At 35.0% G+C, this 18,681-nt stretch overlaps 1 protein-coding gene across 1 annotated transcript in view; it reads right to left on the bottom strand.

Moving 5' to 3' along the window:
• The window catches only part of RYR2 (ryanodine receptor 2), a 758,695-nt gene that overhangs the window by 106,473 nt on the left and 633,541 nt on the right, over nucleotides 1-18,681 (bottom strand). Inside the window, 1 exon segment of the mRNA XM_044000528.1 lies at nucleotides 12,745-12,798. Within this exon segment, the coding sequence (XP_043856463.1) occupies nucleotides 12,745-12,798 (54 nt within the window).

The raw sequence follows: 18,681 nt of genomic DNA on the forward strand, positions 1-18,681 counted from the left end.
GACTTGACAAACGACCACCAAACATGGGAAGAGGTGAGTAGAAATGCTCAAAGACATAACAACTTGGATTTAAAATTCTAAATTTTTGGTCTTCTTCACATTAGCTGAATATGATAAAGTACATTAACTATAAACACAATTTGAAAAGACTCTATTGCTTTGTGTATATATAATTTTTTTTTAGAAGACAAAAAGACTCACTTGAGTAAGCTCAAGGCAAAAGTTGTACTGAATGACAAGATCTGTCAGCTCAATCCTATCCCTATTGTAGACTATTAATGGTTACATTTTTTAGATAGGTTAGCAAGTCCTAATCAGTAATTCTCCTCTAGTGCATCCTTTTCTCTAAGACTTGCCTAGTCTATTTCATTGAATCCCTTATTTCTGAAAAGTGTGTCATAACTTGAAAGTCTTGAAAGCCATATAAGATAGGTTTAGGATAATAAATGGGAACTAAATAGAAGAAAATAAGATTTCTTTTACTTTAGGATATAAGAGCCAGGAGAAAAAATATAATTGACAACAGAAGTATTTCCATTTTTATTTCTAGTTCATAGTTTTTCTTAGCAAAGGTGAATGATTAAATTTTTTAAGAATTACTATAGTCAGAATGAAATCTAGGCTATTGTAGAGTAACTGTCAAATGGAAACAATTGATGTTCCCAGAAATCATTCTGGGAGGCAGTTTTTATTTTTGTTTATTAAGGGTAGCTCTTGATTTGTGAAAGGTAGTATGGCATAGGGGAAAGAAAGATGGCCTTGAAGTCAGAAAGACCTTGACTCAAATCCTACCTCTTACATACGTTGTGTGACCCCAGACAAATAATTTCTCACTGTCCCAAGCAATTTTCTAAAATTACAAATTGCAGGGCATGTACCAATCTTTATTGGTAGTAGAATTTCTTCATTAAGAATTCCCTTTAGCAATTATATCACAGATTTGGTTAAAAACAGCAAAAGCACACCCAAATCTAAGAAGTAACTTAATTTCAGATTCAGATTATCTGAATTTCAATACTAATATAATGACCACTTGGTTATTCTATATTTATGGAATTTTACCAGGGTTATAGACAGAAGGCAACATTTTGAAAAAAAAAGTTAATTTAAATTTATCTCCAGGCAAAGAATATTGATTTTAGAAAGTGAGAGAATTAAGAATCATTAGATGTTATCACAAATAGGTTGTAATGAAGCTATCAAGAGCAGATGCATTTATCAGTGAGACAAGAGATGAGATCTGAATATCTGGATTTGAAATACTAATAAAACAACAGTTACTTTTCAGAGTAACAAGTTTGCAATCAAATCTCTATCTCCTATTTTGTGAGTGTATCTCAAGCTACTGGCATTAAAAGAGTGAAACAAAAGAATAGAATTCTCAACAAACAGCATAGCCCTTTTGCATTGTTAGTAGTCTGGCTAAAGTTAAGACCAAGAGAGAAGAAAACATGAAACAGGAATAACAATGGTCCCTTATTTCTTGGTGGTCAAAGAGTTTTTCTAATCCTGTTTTCCAGAATAGAGAAGGGAATGTATATTTTAAACTAGAGAGTTTTTGTTTTTTTATGGTTTTGAGGGGGTTTTTTTTTTGGTTTGTTTTTGTTTACCTATACTGCAGATTCCTTCTTTCTGAAAGGACAATCTTCAGTACTTGCTGGAATTTACAAGTGGAAAATACAACAAAAGGTTGATGATTTGAATCTGATTGGTTGTGGTTCCTATAGGATCCAATAATCTTCAGTATAGTTGTTTCCAAGTGTTCCACATTTGCTGAGAAAAATATTTACCTTGAGATTTCTACTGCATGTTATAAGGAAGCAAGTTATGAGCTAAAAGAGAATGCACTTTCAAGAACTGAATTATATATTTTTAAATTCAAGAGGAAATAATGTTTTAAAATTAAAATGGTATTTTATTTGATGTAGTTTTTAAAGGACTCACAATATATTAGAGATATAGAGAAAATTTATACAGAATGAATACTTACTAAACAGAACAATAAAAAGATACAGATAGAAAACTGAATTTGATAATTACATGCAAGAAAGATGGAAGGAAATAAAGTGGCAAGAACTTGCTAATGATTGTGATTCAGATCATTAATGTATAAAACAAATAAGAGATTCAGATACTCTATAGTGCTATAGATACTAAAAAGCTAGGCTTTGGGAATATGTTACTTCTTTGAGGTTAATGAAATTATATTTGTCTACTTCACATTGCGGAGAAAACAATTACATGTTATCCTATTTATTCATATTCTGAATATATATTACAAATAATTTACAAATTAATGTTTAATTGATTGCATGAATGTATCTTACAATGTGAATAGTTTTTGTAGAAGTAATGTGAAAGAAAATCAAATCACAGCTGATACAGTATTTAGTAGTTTTGTCATATGAGAAGATGTAAAAGCCAACACCTTAATATTTTTCATACATTCGATTTTTTTAGTCAATAAGCTCTTTAGAAGAAAGTACATATGAATATAAGTTAAACCAATTAAAGTATTTTTAGTTTGATGTTCAACTAAATTTATTTTTACATTCCATCATAATTTCTCCTTGTACTCTATTCTTCAATATTAAAAAAGATATCCCTACAAATGATCAACCTGAAATTGTCCAAATTTAATCTCATTCCAGCATGGAGATTTCTAAAGCATTTAACAGTTATAATAAATTGGAACCATAGAAGCTCACCTCACATAGCATTTTTCTTGCTATCACCATGCCGTATCTTTATCCAAGTTTTCTGCATTAAAATCTTGTAGCAAGTAATTACTAATAGGTTGTCATGAATAATTAAAATATGAGAAGAAATAAACTTATTGAAGGAAAAAGGGAAGGGAGATGAAAGGAACAAACTTTCATTAATTAAGTGCCAACTATATTGACAGACAGTGCACAGAGAAGTTGCTAAGTATTATCTCTTTTGATTTGAAGATTCAGAAGATTAGATCAACAAAGAGTGGAATGGATTTTCTAAATTATATCTTTCTGTATTATTTAGAATATAGAAATGTGATCAGACATTGTGAAAAATTATGCTTTTGCAGAAATTCGTGGAATATTCAGCTTATTCTCAATTAGTTAAAAAAGTACATTAAAAAGAGGATATGCAGCTAAGATGAACCAGCTGTTATAATTAAAGATCTTGCTCACATATTCTATAATACTAAACTACCAAAGGAATGTTTCAAGGTGGATCAGTGGATAGAATGTGAGGCCTGAAGTCAGGAAAACTCATCTTCCTGAGTTTAAATCTGGCCTCAGACACTTACTAGCTATGTGAACTGGGCAAGTCACTTAACCCTGTTTGCCTCAGTTTCCTCATCTATAAAATTATTTGGAGAAGGAAATGGCAAACCAGTCCAGAATTTTTGCCAAGAAAATCCTGAGGTCATAAAGAGTTGGAGATGACTAAAATGATGAATGATAAAAAAATGCTATTAAGTCACATTCTTGAGAGCAACCAACAATGTCCACCAGTGTGGTATATTGCTCATATTTTCAGACATTCTCAATCATTTTGGTGATTTTCCCCTTTTTTCTTCATAAAATATTAATTGTCATATAGACTGCCTATTTGGTAGTAGGAAAGTGATACTGGGGGGAAATGTGATGTAAAAAACAAAACAAGATATATAAATACCATTTATTTTATGGAAGAAGATATGATTATATAATATAATAAAGAAAACCTCTACTATACATTTCCTTCCCTAAGAAATAACATATAAATATATCTATATGTACACACATAAAACATGTGTGTATATATGTATACAAATATGTATATGTGAATATACAGGCAAAACAGAATGGCTAACTAGAGTGACAGATGGTATACAGTAAAGACAATCTTCTCATATAGATTTTTTTTAAAAAAAAAAAGGAAAAAACTGTGTACATGTCCAACAACAATTCTGAATAATTTTGGTAAAGAAATAAGATGGAAAAATCGGCATCTTGGACATCAGGTAGCTACGAGTAAGAAATTTTATCATGCTTTGTCGGGGAGGATGGGAATCTCCATTATTGTTTCTGTAGTGGAAGGGTATTATTTTTTCTTCTCAATCATGACACTTATCTGTAAATGATAATGGAAGGACAGAAAAAGCTTCTCTGGTGTTATCAACATTTTCATAGTTACATGTCATTTTAGAATTTCTTTGAAGAGGAAAGCTTGCGTGCAACTGATCACAAATGTCCTATGTTTTAATAAAAAAACACATTAGACATTAACAAGTCCAAATTCCTCATTTTAAAAATGAGGAAGCTGAGTCCCAGAGAGGTTACTCAATTTGGCCAAGGTCACAAAGAAAATAAATAGCAGAACTTGGATTAAAATTTAGGTTTCCTGACTCATACCAAGCTCTTTTAATTTTATCATGATGAGGCTATCTCTATATGTAATCTATTTCTATTTTTGAACAAGGGAGTTGAACTAAATGAACTTCATATGACAACTATATGTTTCAACTAGTGTTATTATACCACACAAAATAAACACAACTAAGTTAAAACAAATATACTGCTATGTAGTTTAATATCTATATCCACATTTCCTTGTGCTTATAATCTCAAAATGTATTCTATATATCCAAAAATATTGACAATTTCTCTGTGATTTTTATATGAGATAAACCTATACAGAAGTTAAAGATAGAAGTTTGGGTGTAGATTGTGGAGTAGGAGGTAAAGGTGAACAACATAATCATTCCATTCTGACTGTCCCACAGTCATATGTTTGACATTCTAGTTTGGATCAGTGGAAGTCATAGTCACACTGTTCTTTTCCGTGATCTGACCACATATGGGGGGAGTATATTATGTTGAGTTTGGAGCAACATATTTGAAGGATAGTGAGAGATATTATAAGGTGTACAGAGGGTAACAGGGATAATGATGAATGTAGAGATCATATCATATGAGCATAAATTATAGGAATGGAAGATATTTAAACTGGAGAAAAGAATATTTAAGGGGCCAATGCAGTTGTTTTCAATTATCTGAAAGAAGATCATGTGGAAAGGGGACAAGATTTGTATTGCTTGGCTGCAGAAGATAGAACTAGAAGCAATGGGCAAAAGGTGCTAAGGGGCAATAGAATCTTTTAAGGGAAAACTTTCTAACAATTAGAACTCTTCCAAAGGGCAACATATTTTTATGGGTGGTGGTAGATTCCTCTTTACTAAAAGTCTTTGAGAAGATGCTGGGTGACCAACCACTTAGAAGATGTGTTGTAGAGGGGACTCTAGTTTATGAGGTGTTGGTTTGAGGTCTTTTTAAATATAAGATTCTCTGATACTTTTTGTCTCACACTAGGCCTGTTTGTACCAAGTCACAAATTAATGAGTGAACCCCACCATGAGAATGAATTCAATCACAAATGAAAATAATTCTACCTTTAAATATGTGCTTTTCCATTAAAGAGGAAGAAAAGCCCTGATTAAAATATCACTGTGGTTTATATGCTTTTATGATCATATAATTTAGAGCTAGAAGAGGCCTTAGAAATTATTTAATCAAACTCCCTCATTTTACAAATACTTATGCCAAGAGATGTTAAGTGATTTGCTTAACATCCCACAGGTAATAAACATAAACTAGACAGGATTCAAACACAGGTGTCAGACTCAAAATCCAAAGTTCTGAATGTAGAAAGGCTGTCTGCCAAATGTGGGCCTTGTTTCTGAATTCATGATTATAATCCATAGTAAGATTGTGAGAACTTTATGAAGTTTCCAAATATATTAGGATATAAAATGAAATGAAATAGCAGATGTTGTTTCATTGAGCAAACTCATTCTTTTTTTGTTTGTTTTTGGTGGGGCAATGAGGGTTAAGTGACTTGTCCAAGGTCACACAGCTAGTAAGTGTCAAGTGTCTGAGGCCAAATTTGAACTCATGTCCTCCTGAATCCAGGGCCACTGCTTTATCCACTGTGCCAACTAGCTGCCCCATCTCATTCGTTTTTCAAATGAAACAAAATGGGGGGGGGGGAACTGTAATATTGGAATGACGCCACCTGCTGGAGACTTACTATAGGAAAGCTCCACCATGAGGAGAATGCCTCTGTGGGCAAGGCCATGCGGGTTTTCCTTCGTGTCAGGAAGTGACGTTTGCTCATGGCTACTGTCTATCAAGTCTACCAGCCAATCAACTTGAGGAGCCTCCCATTTCAGGGAGGAACACACAAAGTAGGAAGCAGGCGCTGAGGGAGGAGTTCTCTCTCTTTGGGTTCCTGACTTCACCGTGGTGGAGGAGAGAGACTCCAGAGGACTTCACAGGAAAACTGAGGAAAGATAGGATTGCCAGGCTGTAGGAATTCTGTCCTCAATCTTTCTCCTTCTATCTTTCAATAAACCCTTAAAAACCTAAACTTGTTTTATCAGTGATTTTAGTCAGTTTCCCCTAAAACTGGGGGAACAGATTAGAACCCACATTTAGAATTTTAAATTACACAATATTAATATTTAATTTTGACAAAAGACAGCCTGTGACTCGAAAGTTGGTCAGCTAAAACACAATCATAGGGTATTTTTTATATGTATACTAGGTATTATTTAACCATTTGTTCACTCTTCAAAAAATATCTATTGAGTGCCAAATATGTATAAAACACTGTGCTAGGCACTATAAGGGTATATTAAAAAAATAATGAAATAGAGTCCATCCCCTCAAGGAGCTTAAAATCTGGTAGGAGAGAGAAGCCACATAGAAAATAACTCTGATACAAGGCACATTCTTAGAACATAATAATTAAAAATATATTATGAGAGTTCTAAGAAGGACTCTTGCATAACTTTGCAGGAATCAGAAGATCTATCTAAGAGGACCAAGGAAGACTTCATGTAGAAGGAGGCAATCGAAGTAGGACTTAAAAGATAGTTAGAATTTCAACAGGAGGAAAATTCTCTCATAATATACTTTTAAATTATTATGTTCTAAGAATGTGCCTTGTATCAAAGTTATTTTCTATGTGGCTTCTCTTTCCTACCCGATTTTAAGCTCCTTGAGGGGATGGACTCATTTTATTCTTTTTTTATATATATCCTTATAGTGCCTAGCACAGTCCCTGGAAAAGCTCACTAACTTCTCTTAGACTCAGTTTACTCCTCTATAAAATGGTAATAGCACCTCTATCACACAGCTGTTGTGAAGATCAAATGTGATTGTATATGTCAAGCACTCTGTAAACCTTGAAGCATTTTGCTCATTCTTATCTCTCATTGTGCTGCATTTATGGGTACTGCATCCAATGGTATAGACTGCAACCCACCTGCTTCTGCATATCCTGTAGGACTCCTGTCTACTGACCCTCCATAAATGTCACCAAGGTCTATCCAATGCACTAGAGTCTTTCTTAAATTCTCTTGACCTTTTTTAGATATAAATGTAGTACAAATACTGTCCATTGGCTGTGTCTTGTTCATGCTGCATGGTCAGTCCATGTTTCCCGACTCCCTACCCCCAGTAATAATAAATTTCTCTGAAGATAGCTATTATACTTTCCTCTGGCATTTATAATATATTGCAATCGGCTTATGCCTGCCACGGCTGTCCTCACTGCATTTAAATGATCAACAGTTTCATTTGTTTGGAGCCTGTAACATTCCATAACACATCTATACAACATCACCCAGAATAATACTGGTGTTAAAAAGATGGACCTTTGTTTTAAGATGAAGCATGGGATTCTTACAAGTACTGAGCATTTTTCCAAATGTCGTCCCAAATCATCCCTTTCTCCTGTTTGGTTCTTGGCCCACTTCATTTTCCTTTTTTAGTGTCTGTCCAAGATATCTGTACAGATGGGGGAATTATATGGGTTGTTTATCCAGCTTTAAAAATGTCAATAACAGGTATTCTTCACATACAGAATACCTAGCATAGTAGTTAAAAAGTTATCAATGAATGAATGTTACTGTTTAGTTGATGGGTTGCATGTGAGAAGTATGCCTTAATTAAATGTCAAATGACAAGAAGTTATTTACATATAGAATAGAGATTAGACTGCATACACTAGGGAAGAGACTTATCGGTTCCATACAGGGTATCAGTGTGAGAAAGAAAATGGAGTAAGACAATAACTACCAAATTACTACTGTATACGTATTAGTTGTCATTTGATGAATATATATCAGAGTATAGCCTGCATTGCTTTTGGTTTAGCTTCTGTGACCTTCTCCACTAACATTTCTCATTCATATTTACTATGAAAATAATTGCCCTAGAGTAATTCCTCTTTATGTCACTTCTCTCTTTAAATTCTCCTTGATACTTTCTTCTCTCTACATTTTCAGGACACTACTTTCTCCTGGTTCTCCTCCTACTTATCTGACCACTCTTTCTCAGTCTCCTTTGCCAGATCCTCTTCCAGATCATGCCCTCTAACACTACATGTCTCTTAGGGTCCTGTCTCTTCTCCCTCTATCCTCCTTCACTTGATGATCTCATCAAATCCCATGGATTTAATTACCATCTCTATCAAATCTACCTCTTCTGCCCTAACCTCTCTGATGATCTTCAATCTCACATCTCCAATTGCCTTTCAGACATCTCAAACTGGGTGTCCTATAGATATCTTAAACTCAATATTTCCAAAACAGAACTAATTTTTACCCCTAAACTCTCCCCTGACAAGCTTCCTTATTATGGTAGAAGGTGACCATCCTCCAAGCCCCTCAGGCTCACAAACAAGGTGTCACCCTTGACTTCTAATTATCTCCTGCCACCCATATCCAATCTGTTGCCAAAGCCTGTTGATATCATGTTTGCAACATCTTTTAAATACTCCACCTTCTCTCCTTTGACACTATTACCACTCAAGTGCAGGTCCTCATCAACTCATGTCTACACTACTACAACACTCTGTTAGTGGGTCTATCAGTTTCGAGTCTCTCCCCTCTCCAATCTATCTTTCATTCAGCCACTAAAATCAAATCCCTTTAAAGCATAGGTCCAACCATGTAACTTTCCTACTCAATAAACTCCAGCAGCTACCAATTACTTCCAGGATCAAATACAAAATCACCCATGGAGCATTCAAAGCCCTTCATAATCTTGTTCCTTCCTACCTTTCTAGTCTTCTTATACCTTACTCCACAACATACACTCCTTGATCTAGTGACATTGACCTCCTGGCTGTTCCATGAAAAAGGTACTCCAACTCTTCACTATGATAATTTTCTGTGGCTGTCCTACATGCCTAGAATGCACTCTTTCCTCATGTTCCCCTACTGGTTTCCCTGGCTGCCTTTAAGTTCCAGTTAAAATCCCATCTTTTATTGGAAACCTTTTCCAACACCTCTTAATTCAAGTGCCTTTCCTCTTTTAATTATTTCCTGTTTATCCAATAGATAGCTTCTTTGTATATATTTGTTCATTTGTTGCTTCCCTTATTAAATTGTAAGCAGGTATTTTCTTTTTTTTATCCCCAGCACTTAGCATAGTGCCTAGCACATAGTAGGTGCTTAATAAATGTTTACTGACTGAAGGTTTAGGTTCACTGGCTTTTGGAAGTAAAAAGACAAATATCAGCGGGACATAACCAAATCAGAGCAACTATTAATTACATCCCATTTATAATAAATAACTATATTATAATAGATATAATTCTTCCTAAAACTCATTAATGGAATATAACATAAAAGTAGCTAAGAATTTCACATTTAGAATAGCTACACAATATAACAATATCCATTCATTTTGAAAAAAAATGGTAAAAGCAGTTACTACGTATTGGGTTGATAATAAAATAGAAACCTATTTGTCTGACTAAATTTTTTGCTTTTCAAACAATTTTATTAGTAATATGTAGCCTAAAAGCATAGTTCTGTGTTTTGTTTTTTAACTTGGCCCTTTGACTTTGTTGGTATAAGTTTGTGGGTAAGAGCAAATCTTCTCTGTAATGAGGCATTGTCTAGGGGCAGCAAAGTGGCTCAGTGGATAGAATGCTGGGCCTAAAGTCAGGAAGATTCATTTTTCTGAGTTCACATCTTGCCACTAACACTTACTAGCTGTGTGACCTGGACAAGTTATTTAACCCTTTTTGCCTCCATTTCTTCATTTGTAAAATGAGCTGGAGAAGGAAATGACAAACCACTCCAGTATCCTTGTCAAAACAAAACAAAGCAAAAAAAAAAGGGGGGGGGGCGGGAATCATGAAGAGTTGGACATGACTGAAATGACTGAATAACAACTAGGGCACTAAGAAATTAATTGATTTGCTCAAATTGTCAAGATTCGTACAATATACTGTCGAACACACTTACATGTCTTGTGAGAACATGAAAACATTTTCTTACACATCATGCATATAAAATATATTCTTGTTTAAGAAAATACTTGTCTAGAGATCATGCTTAAGTGGTATATTTGGTCTCAGATTAGATAAGGACCAATATCAAATCCAGAAAGTATCTCTATCTCATGTCTTAGTGTCTTAGAACTGCAAGGAATCTTCAGGGGTCCTGACTCTTTGTCATCTTATTGGCATCTATACCTTTGGGGAGAATCTCATATCTGCTAAACTATTTATTTGCTAACACCACCAGGAAATGTGTTCAAAAGCTAGAGGGAAGATAACCCTTTCTTTGAAATCAAGAATCAAATTTTCATTATGCTGCTCCTTGGATACACCTGCTTATCCTAGCTCCTGAGAACACTAAAAAAAAAAAAAAATCCAAAAAACCAAAGCAAAACAAAACAACCCCACAATTACCTAAATCTGCAATTCTGGACTAAGAATTTTCCTTTTGGAAGAACATACGAAAAACTGATAGTGAAAAAGTTTTCATGAAGAATTACAAATACCACTTTGGATTATGGAGACCTGGAATGCTCTTTTTAAAAAAGTAATTTACTACTAGAAAATTTTTAAATGTACATGATGACATTTCACTGAAAAAATTAACTCCTATCTAGTTTTAGCAACATTATTAATGACCTACTTTGATTCCTCATAACTAGAATTGTGTCAAATAACATCAAGAAAGACGAAGCCAGATGAAGTGTGGATCTGCTGATATCAAAAGACAGGCAGAATAATTTTTCTTGACAAATAAAGTTCTTAAGCATTAGATGTCTATCAAAATTTCAAATCATGAATCCTTCAAATAAGCAAGAAGAACACACTATTCTGAACCAGAAGAGAGACAATGACAAGACAAGTTGTGTTGGTGCCACAAACTTGGGGAAAGATTTTCAAGAGCTTTTTTCTACAAATGCATCCAAGATGTTGGGTCTAACAAAGGTAAATGTCACAAGAAACTGAAACTCAGACCCAGACAAATACACATAGATATATATATTTTTTACCTTGCTGCGTTGTGATCCTGTGACCTTAAGGAAGGGTGAGGACAAGAAGCAAAATAGCAATAAACAAGTGTCCACAAAATTGCTCTGAAGACAACTGATAGACCATACATGATGTGCACTTCAGACAATATCATCATTTGCTGCTTGAATTTTTTAGAAATAATATTTACTTTATTTTTCAATTCATAAAGATGGACTCAAATTGCATATTTGTTGGATAAAAATGCAAGATAATTTTATAGGTGGAGTTTGGGGGTCAGTAACATTACTCATTAACACATCTTTTTAAAAAATCATTTGTTTCAGTACTGAAAGAAATATATATATACATACAGAATATGTACATATACAGAAGAATATATATATATATGTATATATATACGATTATCATAAGAAGGCTCAATACCAGAAAAGGCATTCAGCTTTAAAAAATCTTTTTACTGAGTCCACTGTATTTTAGTAATTATTGCTGGTTACTGATATATTTTTTAAACTACTATTTCAAAACTTGGACTTATAAATGAAGTGATAGAAAAATAAATTAATTTGATCTTGTTCCTTGAACTGGCTTCACAAAAACAAACTTTCTGAATGGAAATGGAACCAACAGTTGAGAAGAATGACAGCAGAGTAATTCTTCTCATTTGAAAAGAAACAATGTTCTATAAATGTAGGGGCGATAATTACCTGCCTTTCTAAGATAAAGCAACTGATTAATAATTATAAAGTTTCAAAAATATATATTTGTAGAAGGATATATAAATACAAGAACATGTATGATAAAAAATTAGAAAAATGCAGTCCTAAGAAAATATGCACCCTTGCCTCATGCATGCAAACTGCTACATGTGCAATTATCTACATATGTACAAGGAATGAGTGGTCTGATTGGCAGAAATCAAAACTGGCCCAAATCATCAATATTGTGACTTTTAAAAATTCAGGACAAACATTATTAAAAACATCCATCTATTTTGCATTAAAGCTTAAGCCAAAATAAAAGCATGAATAATTAAAGATCTAACAATAAACCACAGCAATGTTTCTGATCCAGTAAAACCTTTCCTCATTAAATTTCTATGAGAATTTCAAGAGGAAATATTTCCCAAGTAACAAAACCTTTGAAAGTTCAATAGACACAGTATTATCTCTGAGGCTCCTGGGAAACACTCATTCTGAACATATGGGGTTTATTTTGCTCTACTATTCTGCCTTCTCCCACCACCCCTCATCCTCTGCCCCCTAACTTCAGCAAATGTTAGGATTCAAATTTGTCAATTCAGCTTCTGACATGCAGGTCACTGACACAATAAGCTGCAGGAAGCATGAAGCAAGAAACATAAATGTTGGTTATAAGCTATGAAATAATGTTTCCAGGTAGAAAAAGAAAACAAAAAAATGCCACTCTTACTTCAAAACTCTTAACTTCTTCTTCACCATCGTCATCTTCCTCATCATGACAGCTCTGATAAGATATTTAAAAAAAGGCAACAAGATTATTGTGCTGCAAGAAGGACTGGGATAATAAAGTTTTATATGCTATTATATATGATATAATGTATTATATGCCCAGCATATTATTAGTGTTACTAATACTTCTACATGGCAATTATGACAGTATCAAATTAACTATGTTACCAAATTAAATTATAATAATAGGAATTTGGGGCTCTAGTTAAACTGGAATGACAATAATAATAACAATAGGGATATTTCTAAAATAATATTTTGAGTGTAAATTTATGATTAAAATACAGAAAACATTTAAGAGGTAATTTTTAAAGTTTGGGTGTAAATTTGTAGCTAGCATATAGAGCAGGTAGGTGGCACAGTGGATAGGGCTCTGGGCCTGGACTCAGGAAGACGTGAATTCAAATCCAGCCTCAGACATTTACTAGCTACGTGACATTGGGCAAGTAACTTAACCCTGTTTGCCTCAATTTCCTCATCTGTAAAATGAGCTGGAGAAGAAAATGGCAAACCACTCCAGTATCTTTGCCAAGAAGAACTCCAAGTGGCGTCATGAAGAGTTGGACATGACTGAAATGACTGAGCAATAACAAAAGATGGCATATAGTATATTGCACATATTTAAGACAATATAATTGCTTTGTTCAAAGTTGATCATAAATACTTAAGATGGCAAAGGCCATGCCTTCTTTTTTCCCGTCCTGATGCTACAATGCAAGTGTTTTTTAAAATCAGTGTCAAGATATTAGAAGATAGAAAAAATGTGACATATAGGAGGAAGAGGAGAAAAAACATCTTTGAACCAATGAAACTATATAATAAACCCAGATCTTCTCCTAGAAGCAAGGTCTGGACAGTCTGAAGAAGACACAAATTTCCATACTCTACAGAAAGATTAGAAGGTATATACAGTTGTCATCAGTATTTATGAGATACTTTGTCACAGGAAGAAGAGCCAAACCATGGTATTACCTAGCTCCCCACTGAGAGATGGAAATGGCTATATATCTTGTTAATAACATTACTATAAGGAGGATTTTCCTAGAGATTTGATCAGGAATGTGATAGCCTCTTAAGACTTGAAAACTTGATAACTTCTGGTAATATATGGGAGCTATATGGGAAGAATCTGTAGGTGTTATTAAATTCTAACTAGGAAACTTAATGGCATAGGGTTTTTTTCTGTTTTTTTTTTTTTTCAAGTTAATGACATAGGTGACACAAGTGATATGTCTACCACTGCTGCCAATTTAAGGCTAGGGACTTCTGAAGAAAAAGAATGATATGGAAAAGGAATATTTCACTAAAATGATGAAGTAAAACACTTTCAAATCAAATACTGCAACAAGAAATAGACAGTCACAAGAAGGAAAAATAACAGCTAAAGTGGTCAGTAATTCACAAGAAACAAGAATGATTGAGTGAAACGGCATTTATTAAGCATTTGCTATGTGCCAAATACTGTGCTAAGGGCTAGAAATTTAAATAGAAAAATCGAGATAGTCCTTGTTCTCAAGGAACTCATGTTCTAATTAGAGAAGACAACCCAAAAAAGAAAATCAACAGCAGGACTAGCGGAAAGGTTTAAAGATTCAAGAGTGAAGCAGGGCAGCTAGGTGGCGCAGTGGATAGAGCATCAGCCCTGGAGTCAGGAGTACCTGAGTTCAAATCCGGCCTCAGACACTTAACACTTACTACCTGTGTGACCCTGGGCAAGTCATTTAACCCAAATTGCCTCACCAAAAAAAAAAAAAAAAGAGTGAAGCAGTGGAGTATATGGTAGGCTGAAGAGTCCTTAGTATTTATTAATACTTCAAATGATAGTTCTGGGGTCTGGAGGGCAGAGAATCAGGAAATATGGTAAGGTCTGGTGGTTCTCCATCTCATTGGAAGAAAAAAAATTGGTGAATTCAAATCATCAATCTTGTGAATAATTAAGCAGCCCAATAACCAGAAATAAGAGGGGAAGAAATAATACTCATTATTCAGGTTAAAACCAGGACTGGCTTTGAAGCCAAAGGATCTGGATTCTTATCCAGATAAGAATTATATCATAGTTCTTTTTTTTTTTGGGGGGGGGGGCAATGGGGATTAAGTGACTTGCCCAGGGTCACACAGCTAGTAAGTGTCAGGTACTCCTGAATCCAAGGCCGGTGCTTTATCCACTGCGCCACCTAGCTGCCCCCCATAGTTCTAATAGCTATGCCACACTATCTGTGTGACATTGGCCAAATCACACAATCTCCTTGGGTTTCAGTTTCCTCATATCTGTAAAATAAATGAGTTGAATTAGATTAATTCCAGAGACTCTTTTATCTATAGGTCTATGATGATATTAACCTCTGTTTATAAATGAATGAATTCAATACAATAAGCAAATTGAACTATCAATTAAATGAAAGAAAGGAATTTATGACCTTACAGTACCATGATAACTTTATTATATGGGAATATGGTAATGGAAAAGAATGTCTGATTCAAAAGGATTGGATTGGATCAATGAGAGAAGTAGTATAGTATTGTATAACAAAATATATTTCTGTAAAGAAATTCATGAACTTTAGGTAGGATGCTCAAGGGAGAGTTTATGGGTAAAGAAAAGAGAGAGAAATGGAAACAATATCAAAGTAAAAGTATATTAGGGATCACTTGATCAGAAGGAAGAAATGGACAGAGTTCCAAATGCATATACTAAAATGGATATGGAGGTAGAATATAGTTGTGACAGGGGAACTCAACTATACGAACATCTGCTGGGTAAGGAAAAACTCCTGTGCTAGAGATTCCTCTCTGTTAAAAGCAGGGAATCTCAGTAATTCTTGATATGTTGTTATAATTATTTAATCTTTTACAAGGCATAGCAAGCAAAAAGTTGAATTATTATTAAATTGATACAGTAGGATAGGGGTTTATCAACCAGCTGACATTTCAAAAGCACAAAAAGAAAATATTCTATTTATTTAAAAAGATTGTATGGCCATCAGAGCTCTAGGAATTGAGGAAAACTAGAAAAGAGTGGCAAAGTCCTATGATATTCATATCAGAAATGGAAAACCCAGAATAAATTTAATACTTGTAATAAAGGAAATAAAAGGGTATTTTTTAGTCACATTGAAGGAAGTAAAAGGAATGAGACACTAGGATGTATGCCTGGGCAATTATAAGATAATGGACATCAGAGAAATGGTATTTTCTTAGTTTAGCAAGCATTTACTAAGCATGAACTATGCACAGGTATTTCTAGTGATACAAAGATATGAACCAAAGCATGTATGCAAAGATAATATGTCAAAGCAAACAATCTTCAGATTGAGAAGACTAGAAAAAATAAGTAGAAAAAGAAATCCAAGATGAGTGAAGAGATACAAAAGAGACATCTAGCTTTCCTGCCCTTAGACCCAGGCAAACTGGCCATGCCTCCTTTGAATGATAACAGTAGCAACTCCCGAAAGCCCCAAGGATTGGCCCACTCTGAGACAAGAAACTTACTACCAGTCCAAGATTTAAAATTGACTGTGTTCTTCACATTAGCCCAGAAACTAGTGCCCCCAATTCCTATTAGGTTGCTGAGCTATCCTGGTCACCTTGGGGCTTTTGGATTCACTCTTGGGAGATGGCTGAAGGAGATGCCTCCAGGGTTTGTCAATGCCTTCTACCATCTTTGCTGAGCCCCAGAGAATCTCCCAGTAGGGTGTATATGTGGTGTGGGGGAGGAGACCTCCCTTTACCCTCCTACCCCCTCCCACAACCACTTATAAAACTGCCCAATTGTTGATACAAACCCCTACATCCAACACCGAGGCTCTAGGATATCAGGATCTCACACCTCAGCAGCAGTTTTTCTAAGCTCCAATGACCCTGATCTGAAGGTCAGTCAAACTCCTCCCCAAAACCCTCAATCTATGACATCACCATTAGCTCCAGACTTTAGAATTGCTGATACCATTATCAGTCATCTGAAAACCAGTGCCTATGTCTATCAGGTGGCTAAGAGAAGAGGAACCTAGATACCCTGGCCTCTCTATGGCTTTGGACTTGGACCATGGTTGATGGGTCTGAGTAGCAGACTTCTTACTGGCTTCCACTGCCTTTCTTGGATGCTGGGGAAGCTCGCACATTCCTTACTGTGTTTCATGGGGAGATGAGGTGATGTATCATTGTTGCTGTTTGTCCTTCATGCTCTAAGAGGACCATGATATCAAGGTGATGTCATGACTTGCAGTGAATTGGATTTAAGTGAGGGAGGGCCGCGCAAGGTCACCAACCTCACTCTTTCTTCCAGAGACATCTGAGTCTAGTGGTGATATGTAAGGATGATTAGAGATGGCACTGGAGGCTTAAGGCAATTGGGGTTAAAAGACTTGCCTAGGGTCAAATAGCTAGTAAGTGTCTGGGGGGAGATCTTCACTCAGGTCCTTCCCAACTTCAGGGCCAGTGCACTATCCACTGTACCATCTAGCTAGCCCTGTGTTTTGTAAAAGCACTGATGATCAACTGTCACAGACCCTTGCTACCTTGATTGAGCTGCTGGGAGACCCAGCCCCTTGTAGACACCAACACCAAACACGGGTTTGAGATACTGCATAGCAGATGGTCGTATCATCTACCACCTACCACCCTGTTGGGATTGCCCCGCTTTCCTTCAGAGCAGCTTGAAACATTGCCTACCCTGTCTGGATAATACAAAGAATTTTCATGAGCACAGAATGGGCAAAAAACAAATACAGAAACACATTTTCCTCTACCCTGTATTCTAAATCTTCATTGATAAATCAACATACTGCACATGGCCCTGTTAATTTTGTAATACATTTTAAATCAAACTGTTTATTTAGACAGGCCTTCCCAAATGATGTCCCTACCACTCCCCATACCCAAGTGGTAGCTGTGTTCTACTAAATCAGTTAAAGTTATTTAAGCCAGATGCATTATATTCTATAGTGGCAACGAATTTACATAATTGCTGAACCTATCAGTGATCTCTGAAGAATCATAAATAGGAAAAATTCCATGGGAAGAGAGATTTGCCCTAATTTTCAAAAAGAAGACAGAAGATCTTTCAAATTATAGACTCCTACCAATCACAGTTCTAAAAGACTCATGATGGAAAATATCACCCACCTCCTGACAGAGAAGTGATAGACTCATAACACAGATTGAGACATTTTTATGGACATTACCAACGTAGAAATTTATTTTACTTCATTATATATAATTATGATGAGAATTTTGTTTTTCTTTCTTTCTCAATAGGAGATAACTGACAAAAATGAAATTTAATAAGTTATATGCTCCTAATTACAGTTAGAGTTGTTTGTACTTTATCTTAAAGGCTATAGGCAGATACTAAGGCTTCTTGAACAATGGAGTGACTTTGTCGGACTTGTGCTTTAGAAATAACAATTTAGAAGCTATGTCGGGTATAGATTATAGGGGAATGACTTGTGGCAGGAAGCCCAGTGAAAAGGCTAACTTTTGAAAAAGTCCATGGAAAAGGTGATAAAATAGGGTAGTGACTGTACAAATAGAAAAAAGGGGGCAGATTCAAGAGATGTATGAATGTAGAATGGACAGGACAGGTCACTGATTGGATATGGCAGTTAAAGTGAATAGTCAAGAATGATACTAATGAAGAACTTGGGTAACTTGAAGGAACATTTTGAGTAAGATAAACAAGGAAAATAGAGTGTTAAAAAGTGGCAGAAAAGTGAATGATCTTCAAAGTAGAAAGATGGTTGAGGGGAAATTGAACAAGATAAATGAGAAAATAACATGAAAGTGCAAATGCTTTAAATAAATTCAAGTCTTCAGCCAAGCATAAATTATTCCCAGATTTCTAAAATAAATTAAACATTCAATTCAGTGAAAATTTATTTAG

The sequence above is a fragment of the Dromiciops gliroides genome, chromosome 4 (assembly GCF_019393635.1).
Source record: "Dromiciops gliroides isolate mDroGli1 chromosome 4, mDroGli1.pri, whole genome shotgun sequence".
NCBI lineage: Eukaryota > Metazoa > Chordata > Mammalia > Microbiotheria > Microbiotheriidae > Dromiciops > Dromiciops gliroides.